This window comes from Manihot esculenta, chromosome 1 (genome assembly GCF_001659605.2).
Source record: "Manihot esculenta cultivar AM560-2 chromosome 1, M.esculenta_v8, whole genome shotgun sequence".
NCBI lineage: Eukaryota > Viridiplantae > Streptophyta > Magnoliopsida > Malpighiales > Euphorbiaceae > Manihot > Manihot esculenta.
In genome coordinates this window covers 33,200,270-33,222,928 of record NC_035161.2, presented here as the reverse complement: position 1 = coordinate 33,222,928, position 22,659 = coordinate 33,200,270, and the positions used below count along the sequence as shown (strand labels likewise).

General features: G+C 32.3%; 2 protein-coding genes across 4 annotated transcripts; one reads left to right on the top strand and one right to left on the bottom strand.

Moving 5' to 3' along the window:
• Positions 1 to 2,141: 2,141 nt before the first annotated feature.
• Positions 2,142 to 13,812, bottom strand: LOC110601604 (D-2-hydroxyglutarate dehydrogenase, mitochondrial). Of its 3 annotated transcripts, none has more exons than XM_021738802.2 (15): positions 13,572 to 13,812; positions 13,096 to 13,466; positions 11,087 to 11,188; positions 8,703 to 8,750; positions 8,345 to 8,415; positions 7,460 to 7,578; positions 7,128 to 7,223; positions 6,920 to 7,029; positions 5,546 to 5,626; positions 4,693 to 4,796; positions 4,033 to 4,141; positions 3,298 to 3,403; positions 2,825 to 2,910; positions 2,619 to 2,744; positions 2,142 to 2,511 (listed from the first exon to the last, which is right to left on the bottom strand). In XM_021738802.2, the coding sequence occupies exons 1-15, from the start codon at positions 13,687 to 13,689 to the stop codon at positions 2,419 to 2,421; spliced, it is 1,740 nt and encodes a 579-aa protein (XP_021594494.1). In that variant the 5' UTR covers positions 13,690 to 13,812; the 3' UTR covers positions 2,142 to 2,418. The 3 variants fall into 3 exon arrangements, with proteins under 3 accessions (XP_021594494.1, XP_021594499.1, XP_043814438.1); XM_021738807.2 differs by having other exon boundaries at positions 4,693 to 4,793; positions 13,572 to 13,811; XM_043958503.1 differs by lacking the exons at positions 4,033 to 4,141; positions 4,693 to 4,796.
• Positions 13,813 to 17,892: 4,080 nt separating this feature from the next.
• Positions 17,893 to 22,152, top strand: LOC110601597 (CDK5RAP1-like protein). Its single transcript, XM_021738790.2, has 3 exons — positions 17,893 to 18,287; positions 18,928 to 20,003; positions 21,263 to 22,152. Exons 1-3 carry the CDS (start codon positions 17,947 to 17,949, stop codon positions 21,766 to 21,768), a joined length of 1,923 nt encoding a protein of 640 aa, XP_021594482.1. The 5' UTR covers positions 17,893 to 17,946; the 3' UTR covers positions 21,769 to 22,152.
• Positions 22,153 to 22,659: the final 507 nt, after the last annotated feature.

Sequence of the window (22,659 nt, the reverse complement as noted above, 5' to 3'; positions counted from 1 at the left end):
AGTGTTCTGTAATTGGAGAGCCATGCTTTGCAGTTTTTGGTCGAATAGGATAGTTCAGGACATAGTCCTGGCTGAGCTTGGTGAAGGGTTAAATAATATGGGTGGCTGATTTACTAGGGCGGTTAGACTAGAAAACGAGAACTATAGACCTTTCAGGGTTGAGTTCAGGTCATTTGAGGTATTTTCGATATGGTTTTCGTCGTGATTTGTCATATGGATCTCAATGGGTGAAATGAGGATGAAACTACAATGATAAAAAGATCTCCTGTCATAATCACGCTGACTGTACGTATGGATGTACTGTGTCATTTCCTATTGTTAGGTGGCCATTTAATTTTATCTGACACCATTTAAATTCTGGATATCACGGGATTTATTATCCCACGGGACTAACAGATATTCGAGGTCAGATCTCCACATGCAAATCTATGCCCAACCTATCTCGTTAAGGCAAGTTAAGGGTTTGTACATGAGTAAACGCATGCGTTGGATCATAATAAAATTAAAGTTCGGCCTTCCCGATTATCATCATACGTTAACTTTATTCACCGAAGTGTTTCGTTTACAAGTAATTATTTTTCTAGCATACTTTTATACTTTTATGAAAAGCTAATTTAATGAAAGCTGAAAAAAGAATGGTATTCCCATTGGAGGAAAGTGCAAGTAGCCATTAAATAAAAATTTGTGTAATTAATTTTTTAGCATAATTATGAGAATGTGTTTTTAAAGTTGTTATATTAAATAATGATATTATAATTACACACTTATTATAGGATCTTTAATTAATTTTATATAAATATTTAATTTAATTATTATAAAATTTTATTTAAATTTCAAATAACTTAAAAGTTAAAACAAAAAGAAGGTTAAAAACGAAATAGTTGCAATAATAATTATAATAGTTAATGCTCCAAATGAGCCAAGGAATGACTTGCATCTGCTAAAGTTAAATTAGGTGTTCGTTCTTATCCAATGCCAAGCAAAGCAATCATTTCTTTGTTTTTTTTTTCTAAAAGAGGAGGCATATGCCTTTTGACTTTGTTCCAAGGCTCAGGATTAGCATATTCCATTCCCCCCTAAGAGTAGTGGAATAAATATTCAGTGCGAAATCTTCAGGCTGTGGGCATCTAATGCCAACCCAACCTAAGCTACCATTATTTACATTTTCTTTCTTTTATTCCTCCCAATTTTTATTCTTTATTTATCTATTTTATTTAAATAGATGGTTTATTTATGTAAATAATTAATTTCTCTTACATTTTAGTTAATTTATAATTACTATCATCCGACAACAAATGCAGAACTTTTTATCATTTTTAGGTAAAAGTCTCTATCAACATACAAGAAGAAACAGAATGTAAAAGCATCGAATAAAATAAAGTTTTATATATTTGAATAAAATATTGTGATTGATTAATTATGAACACATGAGACATAAATACCCTTTAATATAGATAAAACCACGAAATTACCCTCGATTTTTTGCTACTATTGAAGTCAGATAAGAAAATTATACACGAGTTTTAAAAGTCAAAAAGCAAAAAGTACCAAGTTTATACGCGTTACGTAGAATAATATAATTTTTTTTATTTAATTAACAAAAAATGTAATTACATGATACGAATGATAGACAATAAAAGCATAAGAAATGAAAATAACTTTGAATTGGTAAATATAATAAAATATAAAAATTAAGAATAACTATTATATACAAGAATAATCGATCACTCAATTGCAGATGAAGTCTCAGCAACATGTTTAATTAAATCTTGAATTTCGCATCAGTACCTATCCATCAAAACTCCCATTCTCATTAATCTCTTCAACCCTCAATCCTTTTTCTTCTTTAATTATTGATGTTTGCTTATTTCAAATTTGATTTTGTAGTTTAAAGAAGTCATACACTGCTGGGCAGTAGATTATGAATATGTAAACGAGTCAATAATGATGTTTAACTGTTATAAAAACTGCTGTTTAGAAAAAAAAAATATATATATATATATATTTCTTTAAGTATATTAATAAAAAAAATGTTAAAAGATATCGAATAACACAATAATTATCCGGCTCCAACGAAATTAGAAATAACAGTTGTTTGTGAGTAAATAACATAATTATAGAGGCAGAGCAAAAGAAGCTTCAAAGAGAATAAGAAAAATATGTCATGATAATAGTATCCGCGATCTTACGAGAGAATTTTATCTGCATTTAAAGAGGTGAATATTACAAGGAAACAAAAAAAAAATCTGCAAAATATCACCAGTAGAAAGCTTTCTTTTCTTTTCTTTATTTATTTAAGAATGATTTTGCGATTGCAGTATCATTAATACAGCTGCATCTTGCGTAACTCTCGCAATTATTTGTGGGGTACATTGAAACCATATGGACAAGGATCCGTAGTTCAAGTTCATTACCTCATTAGTAAGAAGTGAGTGAATGTGGAAGAACTTTATATGGGTTAAGTATTCCATTGGGATCCAGTAACTTCTTGATGGAAGCCATCACTTGCACCTGTTCAAAGTGGAATCAATGCAGTTTAGAGCTTTTAACAGAAAAACATACACAAAAAGAAAAAGGATATATGCGTCCTAATATTTTGCAATTTAAGATATACGCACAGTTTCATGTGATTTGCTGTAAAAAATCTTATTGGCTTTCATAAGTCCTAGGCCATGCTCTGCACTTATACTTCCCCGGTGTTTAGATGTCCACTCGTAGACATAGGGTTCAATTTTAGCCAGGATCTGCATTCACAATAGAAATTTAGTCTACAAAAAGTTTTCAGTATGCAAATAACTCCTTAAAGTAGAATAGTCAAAATCACCATATCATCATATTGCGGGGCTGAAATATTAAGATGCAAATTGCCGTCTCCCAGATGCCCATATCCAACTACTTTGGCTTTTTCAGCTGATAAATGTAGCACACAGGTGTAAAATACGACATACATACGCCAAATAAAGTGGAATTCAACAGATAGATGTCAATTCGGGGTACTAATAAACCTGTAATCATATTCCAGAATATAAAATGGGAATATAGCTTTTTCCAAAAATACATTCCAAAGAATAGAAATCTAAAGAAACATTCCATTAGAACCTCAGATACAAAAGGGAATCTACTTTTCCTGTGGCCTTACATTCATTGAATTTACTTCTAAATTTCAGTATTTCCATTGAAATTATCAGATGGGACACAAAACCCAGTCCATAACCATTCACCCAGCTCTACTGTAGTAACCATATTAAAAGCACTACTTCAAAATTTAGTGAGAAGAATGAATCAGTAAATGATTACCTAATCTTACTCGCATGTCCTCAACGAGATTGTACATATTTTCAACAGGTAATGACAGATCATATTTGTATACAGGCCCTGCTCGCATCAATGCTTCTGGTATACCCTGTGACCAAATGAAAGGATACAATTAATGGATCATTTGTACATTCATGATATTCCCAAATTATCATTGCTGGTGATAAAGAATATAAAATCACATATATAAGTTTTATCTAAATCAATGGCACTAATATTAATAGCCCAATTATAGCAATCCTTTCTATTTTTCACGTGCCATAAATTAATTGGTTTGAAAAAAGTTAACTAATGGTAAGAATTAGAAGGGAAAGCATCCATGATAGGCCAGAAGCAACACCAGTCAAAAGACTAAATTGAGAGGAATATCACTGGGAGAGCAGCTGGAATTTCCATCTCAAGAACCCGACATAAAATAGTCAAAAAATGAGTTGCATTGCTGATTACAAAATCATGGTAAGAATTTAGTGACTCAAACTGCTGTTTACATGAATAATGTCTTTTCTTTTCTTTTATTTTTTAAATTTTTATTTCACACTTCTAAAATCATAGTCCTCTGGTAGGTGGATGTATTTGCAGAAAAATGAAAAGCATGACTAAAAAGAGATGATATGCGCATTCACGGGTCAGGTAAAACCCACAAAGGGATAAGCTCATCTATAATAAATAAAAAAGAATCCTGTGTATAAAGTTAACCAATTGCACTAGAAGTGGAACCTCACGTATACGCCAAAAAGATGAAGCTTGGTTTATGTCTTGTGCAAGAACTCCATCAGAAATTAAACCAGATTCCATTGAGCGAAGTAGAAATGCCTCAAGCTTCTCTCTGAACAATCATATAAAATTATAGATTTTGGAAATATGGATCAGTTAATAAGAAGGCAACAGAAAATTCACCTATTGACGATGTTATACACAAAGACAACAAATAAAGGATGTCATTTGGCATATGGTCTGTGACATTACAAAATTGGTGTCAAAATTTGTCAATTGTTTCAAGGAAAATATCAATTTTATAATTTACTAGTCAAACATGTCTCACGGTTCCAGATGGCTCAATGGGGTACTTCAAGAAAATAATTAAACTAAAATATCACTCAGTTTCTGGTAAGCACTTTTTTCCAATTTGATTCCAAGTTTACTGCCAAAGTTAAACGGAAAAGGTAAAACGGAAAAGGTCTCACTATGACGACAATCTTACCAATTACCACATACATAACCAATTTCTGAAAAGAAATTCAAACATCCATTTAAGAAACACAAAGGGAAGGTAGATTTGAACTCAATGCCATAGAATTCTTTCTATTAATATAATAGAATTTCTGAAAGAATAAAACAGAGTATATTAGGGGAGATACAAAATGGGAAGAACTTTACTTGTCATAAGCTTCATCACTGCCTGTTGTCTCAATCAGAACATAGAAGTTGTGCATTGAGGGAGGCAATGGATTCCGAATGCCTTCTAAATGGTTTAGGACCTGCTGGATAGAATACAATAAGCAGGACCCAGAACAAAATAGAAGATAAGACACCAACACAATGCATATAAATTAAAAATAAATTGTGCAAATACATCATGTAACATATAAAATGCTTCAAGAATCTCATGTCAAAGAGTGTAACACTTAAAACCTAAAATAGTGCACGAGTATTGTATTAGTAAATATAAAATTCTTGAGAGTCATTAGCATATGAAACACACATCTTTAATAACTCCTTGCAGTATTCTAGATATTATTGAACTGTAAAACCAGAGATGCAAAAGGAAAATCTTAGGATAACCATGATCCATATACACCATGACATCTTGTTAAAAATCACAAAACCTTTTCAAATCACATAATGCTTTATTCATTCAAAAGGGCAGTTCAAAGAAGCTATAATTAAACAAAAGTAATATTGAACTTTGAAGATTCTAGCAATGCTTTAATCTATCTACTTCCAGAAGAGTATGAATTATGATACCATCTGCCAAGCTATGAATCATGATACCAAAATCCAAATGAACAAATATTAAACTATATATCCATATTAAACAATGTAACTTCATGACTATAGCAACAGCATTATAAGAATGTCAAATAACAATCGCAATAGAGGGGTGATATATATAGTTTCATATGTTTGTGGGAGCCGGGAGGGGGCCACTGGCCAATCTGCCGCTGATTATAATTTCTCACTACGAACTTAACAAGCAAACGATAAATATAACTGATAGAAAAAAACTCACCAAATCCATTGCCTCACTGTCCAAAAATTCAAAAGCAGACAGAATCTCCCCAAGTTTCCTCTTTGCTTCCAAAAGAAGTCTCTGATAAAACCAACAGAAACAAATGGAATGTGATGAGAACACTTTCTACCCGAAAGCGGCAGATAATTAAGGGAATAAGAAACCTCAAAAATAAGCTTTCCTAGTAATTTTTTCTCTGTCAAAGTACATTCTTTTTTTAAAATAATAATAATAATAATAACAATAACACAGATTTCTACTTAAATCTTGGTTCTGAGTTCTGACAGAAAAAAAACATGTGTTTATACCCCACCTCCTAAGAAGTGAAGGAAATTATGTAAGTTATTAAATTCTAAATCCATATATCAATATCTATCATGTACCAGATCCTAAAATTTTAACCAACACCCTGAAATTAATTTTTCAAGCTATAAAGCTAAAGTATTTCAAGTCTTATGCAATCAGAAGCAGCAGATGAATGGAGAAGGGAACAAGAAACTGAAAAATCCAAGCTTTTCCAGCAAGTTTTTCTCTATCAAACTAAATTCTTCTGTAAAATGAAAAGAAAAGGCTAAGGGAAAAAAAGCATACTATGAATTTAGAGTTAAAACTTGCTCATGCCAGAAAACAATCATGTATCAACTGTTCTGCTAAGCAGTGAAGGAAATAAGATAGGTCCCTTAATTCAAGCTCCTTGATCCATGTGGCAGTATTTTTATCCTGTACTAAATCCTATATACTTAACCAACACTCTGAATTTCCCATCTTGAACAAAAAATGCTACTACAGTTTTATGCAAACATCATTTACTTCAGAGACTATTATTTCCTTTCTGCTGTCATCTTTTATTCCATTATTGGTTAAAATTCAAATTCATAAGGCTGTACAACTTCTATTAAACAGTGCATAAACGAGAAAATTTTGTTGATAATATACTTAGCATGTGCAAAAATAATAATATCAGTAGCTTTCACTGTTTGGTAATTGGGTTATAAAGGTACTTGATAAAAAAGAAAGTTTTATGAAAAGCCAAACATAACTGCTAGACAGAGTTCCATTTACAATCTGACGGATCCAAATAAGAACTTGCTAAAAGCAGTTTCTATGAATTCAACAGTTACACAACATAACATAAACTTTTAAACTAGGCACAAGTTGACTGTACAGCCACCATAGAGAGAGAAAGAAAGACTCTCCGCTAAATGTCTAAAGTGACGCTAATAGACGTGTTTCATGTGTCAAGACATAATCCTAAACCAAGTAGTTTTAGTTGATTTACGCGAGTAACTGAGTGTCGGTTATAGTTAGCATTATATTCCAGAAAGAACATATTTTAGAGATAGGAACTCTAGTTATACTGGCTTGAAATCATACCTGGCAGCTGAGATAATCTTTGCATGCAAGAAAAGCTATATTCACTGACGATAGCTTTGGAGGGGTAAGTATGGACACCTTAGTTACAATTCCCAAGGACCCTTCACTTCCTACACAAAATACAGCAGAAATATGCAAATTGCTCCATCACTCAAAATTGACTAATAATTTTGAAATAGAAACACCAACTGAAGTCTTGGGCACATACCTATAAACAAATGCTTCAAGTCATAACCAGTATTGTCTTTACGTAAAGTCCCAAGCATGTCAAGCACATTACCGTTTGCTAGAACAGCCTCAAGACCTGTCAGAGATGCCCAAAATATGTCTTCAAATAAGTACAACTATGAAAGATAAAATCACCAAATACATTCACTGAAGTGCAGGTTAGAAGCTAATACCAAACCTCAGCGCCTTAGCATCAGTAGAAAAGTTACTACATGTTCAGCAGAAATGTGCCACGTATATAGACAAGATGATATCAACAGTGAGTTTCCACTTTCTACATATCAAAGAATACTAGATAAAGGCATTTCTCACCAAGTACAGTCCCATGTAGCGAACCATAACGGATAAGGCGCAAACCACCAGCATTAGTTGAAACATTTCCACCAATTTGGCAGCTGCCTTTTGCACCTAAGTCCAGTGGCATAATAAATCTGAATGGAAGCATAATTTACTCGAATAAAGCACCAAGAAAATATCAAATTTCCTTTTGGAATTAGTAGTATTTCTCACAGTAAAAGGACCAAATTATATCACAAAGACTAACTGCCACAAACACCAAACAATAAGACTGTTGAATCCCATATCGGTTGTGGAAAGGGGTAATGTGCCCCTTATATGGGCCATAGGCAATCCTCCCCCTTGAGCTAGCTTTGGGGTGAGTTAGGCCTGGCCCAAATTTAACAAAGACCAAGAAGAATCAACATCACATTTCACTGCAAGTTAACCTACACAGATTTCTGTCCACTGTAAAAATTGGTATGCTATCATGATTCAAGAAAATACTAGAAATCCCTTAAAAGACATGCTGAAGATCTTAAGAAACAAGAAAGTCATACACCATTCAGTTGCAAAAGAATTAATTAACAAAAATGAGATAAACTACATTCTGATGAATCTCATTGCAAAAAATTATCAACAGCTATTGCTCATCAAAAGAATTAAACTAATTACCAAAAATGAGATAAACTACATTCTCATGAATCTCGTCACACAAATTATTAACAGCTGTTGCTCATCCCAAATAAGAAACACCATCAATGGTTTCTGACAAACTGAAGTAACAACTATGATTGTGTATTAACTAGGGAAACCAACAAATGAACTACAGTTTTTGTTATGTTATTTTGTACTAGCTTGTCTTTCTGACTCTCCAGGTAAAGAAAAGAAACCAAACATTTAGCAGTGTAGGACAATTACCCTTGGTTATCCAGGAAAGATATCAGATTTTCCAATATGCATCCAGCTTCACAAACAAGTATACCACTAACCTGAAAAATAGAATGAAATGATTACTTCAAGAAGCATAATAATGTTGATTTAACAATCAATGAAATTGAAATTGTAAAGATTAAATTACTGAACACTTTTGAAAAACAGGATCTCCAAGACAGAAGTAAAACAACAGCTTAAAAAAACAAAGAAATGCAACTAAAAATATATTTGAGAAAAAACAGGCAATTTAAGTATCAAGCAACCAGAAGAAATAAGTTTGGTGTATATGTGTGCATAGGAAGGAGCTCAAACCAAGAATAACATAATGGGATAAGATGCCTACCTCGTCAAAATCTATAACGTTATTCATTGAGCTCATACTCACAATCACCTGTGGAGCAGATCATCAGTTAGCTTTTCAGTCAGGAAATTACAAAAGAGATTTTTTCCAGATATTGCAAATCATGATTTTTAGATGTGAAGCCTAGATTGTATTCCATACGCATATTCCCACATGCACATGGACATCAATCTGTGACTGATCATATTCAGGGGTATGGATTTTGTGACTTATGGAAACAATATATAATTAAATAAAGGAGTCCTGGGTCACAATTTCAGGGCGAAAATGAATTTGGGGCAACCTCATCATTTTCCCAGGTCCAGTATGCACTTATCCATGCAAGCAAATATGCATGCTTTTGGATATACAAGTCCATATGTGTATTTGTAGCATTCCATTCCACACCATTTCTGCATACAAATATATGTTTTCTATTGACCAAGCATGGTTAAGGTTAAAAACGAAGTGTTATAATCAAGTTTCTGAAAAAAATATCTTCTATTTTATGACAATTTAGTTAAGCCAATAGGAAAGAGTAACATTAAACTATGCAGATGAACTTGGACCAGAATTATGGTTAAACTGTTTTACAGGCAATCTTGTGATAAATTTACATGACCAAGCTTAAACCTTCCAATGTTTAACCTAAACTGCAAACATGTTAGGAGCTTAACAGCAACTCCTCAAGTGCCCAACACAATTGCAAGCTTGATTTAACTAACTGATTTTCAGTTATTAGACTAATTTATTCAAGCCATAAAAATGCTCCTCGTCTCCATTATTGTTAAATTTAGATCAGACCTAACTCACCCTAAAAGCTAATTAAAAGCTAGTCAAGGGAAGAAATGACTGTGGCCCATAAAGGGGTACATTAACCCCTTTCCCAAACTGATATGGGACTTATCACACTCCTCATGACATATTCCATATTCATAGGAGGTCCATATCGGTGGGAGGTTCTAATACCATGTTAAATTTAGAACAAGTCTAATTCACCTAAAAGCTAGTTCAAGCAAGAGGAGTGCCTATGGCCTATATAAGGGGGCACATTTCAAACTGACGAGAAATTCAACACACCCTCCTCACGCTCAGAACTATACTGGAGCATGAGACCTTTATGGGAGACCCAACATTAATGGGGAGGCACTGATACATGTTAAATTTAGGCCAGGTCTAAATCACCAAAAGCTAGCTCAAAGGAAGGAGTGATTATTGTCCATATAAGGGGCATGTTATAGTCTATGTAAGGGGCACATTATGGTCTATATAAGGGCACATTACCACTATCCCATGCGGAATTCAACATAACCCTAGTACCCAGAACCACACTAAGCGTGACACACCCAACATCGGTGGGAGACTCTAATACCATGTTAAGTTTAGATCAGACCTAATTCATTCCAAAAACTAGTTTAAGGAGAATAGTGCCTATGGCCCATATAAGGGACACATTATCCTTTCTCAAACCGATGTGGATTCATCCCACCCCTCACGCCCAGAATCACACTGCAGCATGACACATTCATAGAAGGCCTATGGAGAGCTTTTAATAAAATATTAAATTTGGATCAGATCTAATTCATCCCAAAAGCCAGCTCAAGGGAGGATTGTCTATGGCCCATATAAAGGGCACATCGCCCTTTTCCAAACCGATGTAGAATTCAACAGGTCTTCCGTAAATATGCCACGCTCCAATATAGTCCTAGATGTAAGGGGGGTGTACTGAATACCACATTGTTTTTGGTGGGATAGGGCTAACGTGTGCCTTATAAAAATGTGTCCCTTATAAAATCTTAACCACTCCTTCCTTTGAGCTAACTTTTGAAATAAGTTAGGTCTAACCTAAATTTAACAGTTATAACCTGCCAAAAGCACTTGTCCAATTAAATGATTAAAATTCCAATCTCCTCACACTGAAAATAATGTCCAGGTTGTTGTATGCTTCCTTTTCTAGCACCCACTCCTCATCCCAATTTCTTGAGTCCACCATGGCAAAGTGAATGCCTTCTTTCTGTTCATACTAAAGTTATAAATGCAATTTGCTAGTTCTACCCGTAGTCTGTTTTCCTTCCTCCTATGCATTTGGTTGATAAAAATTTCGACATCTAACTTCATTGTCCATATCGCAACATATGTTAGCACTGGAGTAAAATGATTATTTAAATCTCTTTCTGCAATTACAGAAATAACAAACAAATACCCATCAAGTAAACAGTGAAATTGCATTCTGATGTGTAATAATTTAACAAGAATATCAAATGATGAGATGTTAAAAAAACATTCCACACTATATATGTCAAAGCATGTCAGGCCAATGCATCAGGGTGCATTTGCTAAATATAATCTCAATAAACAGTTAATAATAAATGAAACAATGGCATCACCTCATCAAAAACTGGCACACTACCACCTACAAGACCAGTATTTCCACCTTGCGGAACAACAGCCAGGTGCCTAGAATTACAATATTTAAGAATTTGAGAGACCTGCAGGCAAAATGAGTATAGAAATATTAATACTTTTGTATTGGCAGACTTAGATTTTCTTTTTCTTTCAGTAAAGACCTCCTTCATCATGCCAAAAATGCACAAAAGTATGAATTTTAGGCATGGCATACCCAAAGTTAACCCCTTATACTACACATGATTAACATACATTTCTCATAGGCAACGAAAAAAGATTAATTAATTATTAATAAGTGTTAAATTTGGGCCAAGCCTAACTCACCCCAAAAGCTAGCTCAAGGGGAGGATTGCCTATGGCTTATACAAGGGGCACATTACCTCTTTTCACAACCGATGTGGGATTCAACACACCACTCACGCCCAGAATTTTACTGGTGCGTGACATATTTATGGGAGGTCCAATGTCGGGTGGGAAGGCTTTGATACTGTGTTAAATTTGGGCCAGGCCTAACTCACCCCAAAAGCTAACTCAAGGGGGAGGATTGCCTATGCCTCGTATAAAGGGCACATTACCCCTTCCCACAACCGATGTGGGATTCAACAATAAGCATTGTGAATGAAAGTACCCAATTTCAAATAAACAATTTTGGCTTAACACATATTTACACCCCTTTTGGGATTCATCCCTTAAACACTTGAATTAAAAGTATAACCTATTGATATCTGAACTTATGTAAATTATAGCAATTAAATACTTCCTCCATCCCATAATTTTTGTCCATTTTGCTTTTTTACACATATTAAGAAATAAAATTTTTTTTTATTAATATTTCAATTATACTCATTTTAAATATATTAAATTTTATTAAATATTAAGAGATGCAATGACACTTAATGAGAAATTATTTTGGAAATAAAATAAAATTATACTAGTCAAAAAAGGAAGTGTATAATAATTTTGAGACAACAAAAAAAGGAAAGATGGACAAAAATTACGAGATAGGAGTATTAATTAGGCATGTAATAAAAAAAGTTTGAAATGGTCCCATTTGTAATTGTACTTTAAATTTTGCTAAATATGCTCTAAATTTTCATAAAATAATAAACTTATCATCAATATAACGAAGCAACTTTATTATTTTATTAAAAAAAATTCATAGTACAATTAACAAAAATTTGGAGCAACAATTAACAAAAATTTAGAGCATAGTCAATAATAAGTAAGAGTAATAATTTTTTTTTACAAGTCATCGATAATATATCTAATTTGTATTTAATTGTTATAATTTTTATGGTTCAGCTGTTCAATAAGTTTAAATTTTAGTCTAGGTATTTAATGGATTAAATCCAAATAATACAAGGGTGTGCTTGTGTATTTGGCCAACAATTTTTCATATTGATCCAATAATTCCTATAGCTAGTTTAAAGTTTGGTGGATAATTTCGTTTCATTTCCTTTTTCCCCCTTCTTGGACTTCATGGATTTTTGTTAGCCAAACAAATGCAAAGGGGCAAGAGTGCTGGAATATGCATTCAGTCCCAGTTTTCCATGTTAAATATAAAGTCCAAAGAAACAAATTTACCCAGATGAGATTGATCCAGTAGCAAAATGAGTGAATTTGGTATCTATACACTCTTATTTCTGGAACCCGCCTCATATAATTCCACTATGTCCATTTTCAACAAACAATTGCAATAAATCATAAATAGCATAATAATTAAAAAAAATTAGTACACACTTATTTCTGGAAATCGGCCTCATATAATTTCACTATATCAATTTTCAACAAACAGTTGCAAGATACATAGATAACATAATAATTTTTTAAAAAAAGAAAAAAGAAAAATCAATAGCGTGAAGTTGTATTTGTCACTACCATCCGTAGAAGCTCAAAAGTAAAAAAGAACACAGACTTTATGTAAACAAAAGAGAAGAGAGCATCAACCTAGATACAATCCAAAAATCCAAGAAAAGGGGGAAAAATGAACCTCGTCAGTGGTAGTAGGTAGAAGAAGCAGCCTGCTTGAACCTTTGTATTTATGCATCCAATCTGCATTTACAAACTCCAACCTATCTTCATCCTGAACGACATTTTTCTCACCCAACACACCCTTAAAATAAGTTATATCATCAGAATTCAAGGTCGCAAACGACGGATTTCTCTGAATTTTAGTCCCAGCCGAGCCAAAACATCGACACTGAAGAGAGTACATCATTCCTCCAAGGCCTCTTTCCAAAGAAGGCCAGAGAGTCTGTTTATAATTCCTATAGAAGTTCGCACAAGTCAACAAGTCCGGCCTATGAAATGGGAAAAATGGTATGCAGCGTTGGCCATTTCCAGTGAAGTGATGCGCAAAGCCTGAATCCAAAAGCCAAAGAAGAGCTTGAACACAGAATTGCGATGGCGATGATGATCAAAATCACTTAAAAATGAAAAATAGGAAATCGGCAAAAAAATCCTTGCCTGAAGAGGAGCGGAGAGTGGAATTATCGGAGATTGATCGATAATTAAGAAGCGATTTGAAGGAGTGGCTAAAGATGCGATTACTAGCTCTGCACTTCTCCATCATCGCCATAGCCATCGTTATTGAAATAGTTCAATGTTGTAACTTATAGCTCCGATTGGAAAGCTGACTGTTGCGTCACGTATCTTTGGACTGGAGGTGTTTCTCTGACTTGCGCTGTTTGTTTATAAGCTTATAAGTTTAGTTTCCAAGTGTTATTAAAAAAAAAAAAAACACGGTTGGACATTAGTGTCGTTCGTTTGCCCGTTGTAGTTGTAGACTAATTATTTATTTATATAATCCCTCCCTCCATAATTTTTGATACTTAAATTTTTTATAAAATATAATTTTTTATTTAACTTTTCAATTATATATATTAAATTTTATTAAATATTAAAAAATATTTTAAGAGATTTATAATAATTAATTTATATATTATTATAATTTAAAAAATAAATAATAATTTTAAAATAATTAAAAATAAATAAAAATTATAAAACGAAAAAAAATATTTCATCCGTATAAATTTTCGTACCATTTATATTATATCAATAACTAAAACTGGGCTTGGAATTAAGTTAAAACAATATTGTGAAGTGTTTATTTTAAGTGACATTTAAATCTATAGACATTTTTATTTAATATTTGACTTTTTATATATATACATATACTAAATAAAATTTATTAATATTTTTATGACCTTTAATTAGTAAGTTACAATTTAATTTTTTAATATTTAACAAAAAATTAATATATATCTATATTTTACGAATTATATAAAGATATATGTGCTAAGTAATAATAATAATAAATATTATATATTTTAAAATTTAATTAATTTTATTAGAATCGTTAACTAATATGTGATTTCTTAGTTTATTGTATATATGCTTCTTATTAAATTTATGTTAAAATTTTTATCAATAAATACTTATTAGTATAACTATTCAATTTTTTAAATTTTTTTAATATAGCTACTATATAAAATTATATTTATATAAAAATTATAAAATTAAATTATTAAACAATGTCCCGATATATTATTGAGTTATAATAAATAAGATAATCAAGCCAACGACAAACACAAAATTAATTAAAAAAAATAATAGTAACTTATAAAAAGCAATAATCATAAGTATAAAAATATTAATAAACATCAAGAAAATTTATAATTAAAAAAATAAATCTAGAAATTTTTAATAGCAAAAAAATCTAAATAAATCCAAAGTTATTATAAACCTCGATCATAGTAAAAATGCATTTGCAGATTACGAACCAGAATTCTCACAAAAATTTATCTAGCACATTCTTAAATTTAAGTTATTACATTTTAATTTTTTAAAAAATTTATATATTTATTTTTATATAAAAATTTTATAACAATTAAAACAACTTATAAATTCATTAATAACATACCAATAAATATAATATAAATTCTCATGTATTATAAACATTGTTAATGCAATTTTTCTCTGTGGTCTTTTATGGTTCGATATTTTTCCTTTTTTTTTTTTTTTAAATTTAACTTTTTTTTTATCTCAATATAAAACCATATGCGTCAATTAATTATCGATAAAAAAGAAGATATTGATGTTCCTATTAAGAATTCCAGAGATATTTCGATCGTCACTTACGATTTCTGTATGATGGGAATGTTTTTCATATACAATCCAATCAATGGAAACAAAAATTTTTAATTCTGGTATGAAATTTTTTTGTACTTTTTTACATTTTAATTGTTACTTCTCAGTCAATAGACATGGATTGAGAGAAGGCATTTCATAAATGTAAAAGAGTCATATGTCTTTTTTTTTGTTAATTTTTTTTCAAATTTTATTGATTCGGTTGTTTCGGAAGGTAATATTCAATTGAGATTTACTAGTTATTATGGGTTTTCGAAATCGCAACGACGACATCAGTCTTTGAACTTTATTCGAGTTTTATTACGTAGAAAATTTATTCCGTTGTTTTATTCGGGAGACTTTAATAATTTATATTTAAGAGATGAGAAAGAAAGAGGAGCATTTTTGCTAAATTATTTTATGCATGGGTTTAGACATGCACTTGAAAAATATTTTTGTCAAATTATCTTATTCAGGGGTTTGATTTTGAATGATTGTAAATATTTGTTAGACATATTTCTGTTAGATGGATTCGTCGTAATATTACTCTACCTGCTTATACTTTGGTTAGAAAATCTATTAGGTATAATCGTCTATATTTTTGAAATGATATCTCTCTTTATTTGATAAAATTTTATTAATATAATAAATAGTTTTACTTTCAAAAAAAATATTTTTAATAACAAATTAAATATTTTTTAAATAATTAATAATATTTGATAAATTATTTGATCATAAAATGACTGATTAAAAGAACAAAGTTATAAGGACACTTTAATAAAAAAAAATGTATCATGTAAATTGTATGAAATTAATTTTAAATTCTACTAAAATTGATAAAAAATAATTTTAGCTACAATTAAGTTCACAAGATAATATTACTTTAGTTTTATATGAAAAGTTTAAACAGTACGGAAAGTTGGTTCATATTACAAAGATTGAAGAGAGATTAGAGAAGGGAGACAAGAGGAGAGGCGCTAAGTTAGGGTTTCTTTCGCCAAAGGAAAGGAGGCTTTTGTTTTAAAGTCTCCTCTCCTTCCAGTGATAGCACCGTTTTGTTTTGTTTTGTTGTAAGAGATTTGATTGGTTTTTTTAGGATTTCTTTTATTTGATTTTGAGTGAGTGTATTTGCTTATTATTCAGTGTTAAAAAAGTTTTAAATTTTATATTTTTTTAATTAGTGGTCTATGTGAAGGAAAGATTTATATATATCGAAGATGACATCTACTTATACGACTAACGATCACTGCTTCTACACAAATTTTATTGCAAGTATTGTGGCGGTTCAAGTCATATTTCATTTTAATTTTGTTTGGTAATAAATAGCTCCAATTTGAGTTAAAAATTATTTGATAGTTGTGCTTTATTTTAGATTTTATATTTTTACTTTTTAATTTTTTTTATTTATATCGATTGTGCTTATTATTTTTTAGTGTGCCTCTTATTTCTCTTTTATTTTTCATTTAAAATATCCATATTAATATTTTAAAAAATAACTTGATGATGTTCGATGATTTTAAATAGTGATGAAAATAGATAGTTGTGTGTAAATTAAATTTGAATTTAAATTAAACTATAATTATTAAATTTTGAGCTGTACTGTTTTTTAAACTTATTTATGCTATTTGGCTCAATCAACCTTTAAATATAAATTTACATTTACACCATTTAAATTTAATTTTTATTCTAATCTTCAAACTTTTCTTTTTCTCTTTTCCTTTAATAATATATTGTCTTTTGTCTCAGTATTATGAGTCGGAGTGTTTTTGTTTAATATTTGATTTTTCATGCTTTCGACAGTTACTTATGAAAAATAATTTTTTATTCTTTATGTCCATTTTTATTTTATTTTTTTTACTTTGGTTTTTCAAAAAGTTTAAAAAAACGTGTTACTTTTGTATAATATTAAAAATTATTTTCAATTTTAAAAAACTATAAAATGTTTTCAAATTATTATTGTATTTTTAAAAAATATATTTATTATTTATAATACTTTCCATCTTAATTTCTACATTAATTTACACATATATATATATAAATATATATAATTACTGTAATTTATACAAACATAAGAGGGATAAGGAAGGGTTTGGTCTTCAAAGTTAAACGAAAAGTCTTTTAAAGTCCACTTGTATAGAGTTCCGTATTTCAATTTTCAAATATAATAAAAAAAATAAATAAAAAAACTTTCAATGTTTTTCATTTTCTTTCTCTTTATGAAATTTAGAAAACAAAAAATATACTTTTAGTTTGCAGGTTACAATATTACTATAAGATTAATATTATTAAAAATAAAATATTGTTTTATCTGTCCCATCATTTTTATTTATTCTATTTTATATGAAAATTAAAAAATATAAATTTTATTAACTTTTCAATTATATATAATTTAAAAATATTAAATTTTATTAAATATTAATAAATATTTTAAGAGATTTATTAAAAATAAAATAAAATTATAATAGTCAATTTATATATTATTATAATATAAAAAATAATATTTTTAAAATAATTTAAAAATAAATAAAAATTATTGACAGGCTGAAGGCATAAAAAAATTATTTACTCTAATTTTAAAAAATATTATTTACCCCAGGTAATTTAATTATCCAAAATAGAAAGTTGATAAAACGAAGCGTTTTGGAAAGTTCAGGCTGCAGATTGGCGCCGATCCCTATCCAACAATACAGGGCGCAGGCCCCTCAGCGCGCATATGAAGAACGCCACAACTCTCCGAGTGTCTCCCCTTCCAATGGCGTCTTCTCTCCCCTCATCTCTCTCACCGATCCTGAGCCAGCCTCACCGTTCTCTTAAAATCCAAGGTCGATGCTTCTTTTTCGGTTTTAGATTTCTCTCCTCCAAAGCCCCTCATGTTTACAACTTGCATTGCCATGGCAATTTCGCCCACCGGACTCTTAAAACAGAGAGCTCTTTTCTTCATCTCTCCAGAAGTTTGGCTCACTCCCACCATTCTGTGTCTAACAAGACAGACGGTCTTGGTCTTCACCACTTCGTTGCACGGGCTTCTCTCTCTGCCGCCCAAACACAGCCCAAGTGAGTTCTCACCTATATTTGTATAAGATCGGTTTGATAGTGTTTGGGTAATTCTGTAAACTTAAATTAATATGGATTGTTTCGAAATTTTCGATTTTCGATTGTCAATACTAATAAAGTTCAGTTCTTGTATATATTGCTACTCATGTTTAATGTGCATTTCGTTTTGGAAGCAACTTTTGAACTAATTTTGTGTACGCATATGTGCATATTGGTTGCGTGCAATTTGGTTTTGTAGTCGTAGCATCCCTTAGCTTAATCAATATGTCCTTTTTTCTGTACATTTGTTTATATTGGGCCAAAAATCTGAAGAACATAGCACGAGAAGTATTCATTTCATTGGTACTCGTATGGGTAACCAATTGACATTGAACTAAAATTCGAAGCAAAGTTTTGCTTGGTAATCGGTAGTACATTTTATAAGGCGAGCTCTCAGTTTTTCAAGATCAGTGGTTCTTTCTTTCCAGCTTTTTTCTGTTATGATCGTCTACTGTGGTTAATAATGTTCTGAAAGGTTGTATGCTGGATTTTAAAATGTTCTTTGACCAAAATTTCATTTTGTAACAATAAAGGGTTGAGTTGTGTGAATTAGAATTCATATCCTAAATTTTATTTTCTTTTCCTTTCTTTTTTTTCCTAGCCTTGTACCAGCTTCAGAAGTTTCTCCTGATTCTCAAATTCATCCAAGAGGCCGTATCTATCATGAAACTTATGGATGTCAGATGAATATCAACGACATGGAGATTGTCCTATCTATTATGAAGGATGCTGGATATAGTGAAGTTGTGGGTGTTCCTGAAAGTGCTGAGATCATATTCATCAATACATGTGCAATAAGGGACAATGCTGAGCAAAAAGTGTGGCAGAGACTTAATTACTTTTGGTTTCTAAAGAGGCACTGGAAGAGCAACGTTGCTATTGGAAGGTCACAGTCCGTTTGTCCTCCAAAGGTGGTTGTTTTGGGATGTATGGCTGAGAGGTTAAAGGACAAGATACTTGATACAGATAAGATGGTCGATGTGGTTTGTGGACCTGATGCTTATAGAGATTTACCACGATTACTGGAAGAGGTCGATTATGGCCAAAAGGGGATCAATACTCTACTTTCACTTGAAGAGACTTATGCTGATATCAGTCCAGTTCGAATATCCAAGAATTCAATTAGTGCTTTTGTCTCAGTGATGAGGGGTTGCAATAATATGTGCTCGTTTTGCATTGTTCCTTTTACTAGAGGCAGAGAACGGTCACGTCCAGTGGATTCCATAGTGAAGGAGGTGGCACAACTCTGGAAGGAAGGAGTGAAAGAGGTAACTCTTCTTGGTCAGAATGTGAACAGCTATAATGATGCTTCTGGGATTGAAAAAGAAGCTGAACCAGGATCAAATTGGAAATATAGTGAAGGCTTTTCCAGCATGTGCAAGGTGAAAAAGGTGGGGTTACGTTTTTCCGATCTATTGGATCGGCTTTCCACTGAATTTCCTGAGATGCGGTTCAGATACACATCACCCCACCCTAAAGACTTTCCAGATGACTTGTTGAATGTTATGCAACACAGATACAATGTCTGCAAATATATTCATTTACCTGCACAAACTGGGAGTAGCACAGTTCTTGAGAGAATGCGTCGGGGATATACTAGAGAGGCATACTTAGATCTTGTGCAAAAGATAAGAAAAATCATGCCAGATGTCGGGATAAGCAGTGATTTTATATGTGGTAAGAGATCCTATATGCATATGCATTTTTATTTGCTCTTATCTATGTTTTTCGTTGCTTGTTTGCCTAGATAGTTACATATAAAAGTCCTAATCGTCCTGTTTATCATGAACTCTTTTCTAATTTTCTACCATACCTAATTTAAGGAACTGTTATCTAATTGCTTCATATCCTTCCACATTTGCAATAATTGTAACCAACAATTAAGGGGCATCTGCATTCTGCAGTTTGATGTATCGTCCACAAGGCAAGGCAGGTGAAAACGGGAGGCACCAAATCTCTTGTAGGCCCTACCTGGTGCCTGCCAAAAAACAACAACTGCAATGTTTTGGACTTCTTCTCTTCATGCTACTGGAACAAGTGGTGTTCCTATATGGCGGAGTTTGGAGCTCTGAGAGAATCTGCCTTACACTCATTAAACCTACCAGGCCAGGCTTCTTTATTACTGTGAAATCTGACCCTTGGCTCATTTCTTTCACTCTGATCTGGTCTCCCATTCCTGAGTTTTCTCTTGTTTGATTATCTGGGCATCGATACATTCCTCTGTCAGGATATTAGATTTAGCATTTGCTGCCTGCTAAATCTTATCAAATGACATTGTTGATTCCTACTTTTTTTTCACTGGTAGATCTACGTATTCAATGTCATATCTTATTCTACACACTCCTTAGTCCTCACCTTCAAACCCCATATCCGGTTCTACTTTCATATGGGCTTTTCAATTTCACCTGATTTTTTTGGTTCTTGAGATTTTTCCTGCTTGATTTCAATTGAAATCCGAACCCAGTGCTGGTGAGCATGCATTTGCCAGCAGTGGATTTATCAAGGATGTGACAACATCTGGTCACCATTTCCAGGTTGTGGATGTTGGAGTCGAGCATCCCCAACCCAATTACTATTTTTTAATTTTTAATTTTTGCTTATTTCTTTAACTTGAAAGTTCTGGACTTCTGAGATAAATTCCAGATTTATTGTATACTGAACTTGTAACAATTTCCTAATGATCTTTGAAACATCTAACATTGACTTTGTCTTCATCCCACTTAGTAATGCCATTCAAACGTGTTCCTGCTGGTATCTTATAGGTTTTATTTATTTCCATAGGCATGCTTTGTATTTTTGTGCTATTTTTTACATGCAGCTCGACTTGGTGCTGTGTGCCTGTACTCCTACATTTGCAATCTATGGCCTTGCAGTGCAAGTGGAGTTAGATCTCTGTTTTGATATTGCCTTCTTAATACTCGGATTCCTTTTTACAGGTTTCTGTGGAGAAACAGAAGAGGAACATAAAGACACACTAAGTCTGATCAGGGCTGTTGGCTATGATATGGCCTACATGTTTGCATATAGCATGAGGGAGAAGACTCATGCTCACAGGAACTATGTTGATGATGTTGCTGATGAAGTCAAGCAAAGGAGGCTTACTGAACTTATTGAGGCTTTCCGTGAGAGTACTGGTCAGTGTTATGACTCCCAGATTGGCACTATCCAACTAGTGTTAGTGGAAGGGCCGAATAAAAGAGCACCAGATACAGAACTTATTGGCAAGAGTGATAGAGGGCATAGAGTTTCATTTACCAATCTGCCAGTGCCAAATCGAGAGGATTCGAATAACAAGCAGAATCCAGTCATTGGAGACTATGTGGAAGTTCGTATACTGAAATCTACACGTGCATCACTTTTTGGGGAAGCACATGCCATTAGCAAATTGAGTTTATTTTACAACAATGTAGAACGAGATGCTGTTGCCTGTGCAAGTTGCTGAAAACCTTGCTGCATGTGTATATAGCATGCTATTTTCCCATTTTCAATGCAAACATCAGAATATGGCTGCTTAAATGTCAGAATATGGCTGCTCCTTGCTTGGTATTTGTATTTGTCATTGAGAGATTTGAACTTTGGCATGCAGTCCTAACCTGACTGGAGAGAGTAATGTACAATGTTGGACTTGCCATGAAAATAAAGGGTGAGAGCAGCAATATGAAGTCTAAAGAGAAGTTGAGATTCCGGCCAATAGTCTGCAGCTTCAGAATAGCATAGAGTCGAAACAATTTTTGTATTTTAGCGTCATCTGCAAAATTTCCAATGCTGTCAAGAAAATAACCTTCTCGAGGGTTTTTGCAAGTGTAATTTTGCCTATTTTGTTTTATTCCTTTCGAGTAATTGCTTAAGACTTTCAGGACTCCACTGACAACAAAAGAACTACTACGTTGTTTTTCCTTGCATTTCTGGGAAACTAGAACTTAATGACCTATTAAGGACATAAACCTTTAGTAGTGATTGAGAGATATGTGAACACAGAAGCTAGAATTAAGTAAAGCAGAATTGGCTTTGCTTAACCACCGTAAGTCTTGAACTAAAGCTGACCAATTAAAAAATGCACAACCTGAAGAAACGAAGAAGCTGCAACGTGTTAAAGCAGCTGTCGCAGCCTTGGAGTGGGATGAAATAACGGATTAGATTTACCTCATCTTTAATTCATTCATTTGATATTACTGAATTTTGCTGGACTTGCTTATTCTCCATCATCAGGTAGCACTGTCTGTCATTCAGAAAGTTTGTCAAGACAATCCGGCAACATATCTTGTTTACAGAAATTTGGTGACAGTAACAGACAACGAACACCAAGGCAAATGAACACAATATTTACATTTAT

Excerpts from the sequence above, each read along its gene's own strand:
- LOC110601604 (XM_021738802.2), bottom strand. The coding sequence starts at position 13,689 with ATGGCTATGGCGATGATGGAGAAGTGCAGAGCTAGTAATCGCATCTTT. Across the intron at positions 11,189-13,095 it reads TACCTACTACCACTGACGAG|GTCTCTCAAATTCTTAAATA; the intron begins GTTCATTTTTCC and ends TTTTGCCTGCAG. Across the intron at positions 8,416-8,702 it reads ACGTTATAGATTTTGACGAG|GTTAGTGGTATACTTGTTTG; the intron begins GTAGGCATCTTA and ends TCTATTTTTCAG.
- LOC110601597 (XM_021738790.2), top strand. The coding sequence starts at position 17,947 with ATGAAGAACGCCACAACTCTCCGAGTGTCTCCCCTTCCAATGGCGTCT. Across the intron at positions 18,288-18,927 it reads GCCGCCCAAACACAGCCCAA|CCTTGTACCAGCTTCAGAAG; the intron begins GTGAGTTCTCAC and ends TTTTTTTCCTAG. Across the intron at positions 20,004-21,262 it reads AAGCAGTGATTTTATATGTG|GTTTCTGTGGAGAAACAGAA; the intron begins GTAAGAGATCCT and ends TCCTTTTTACAG.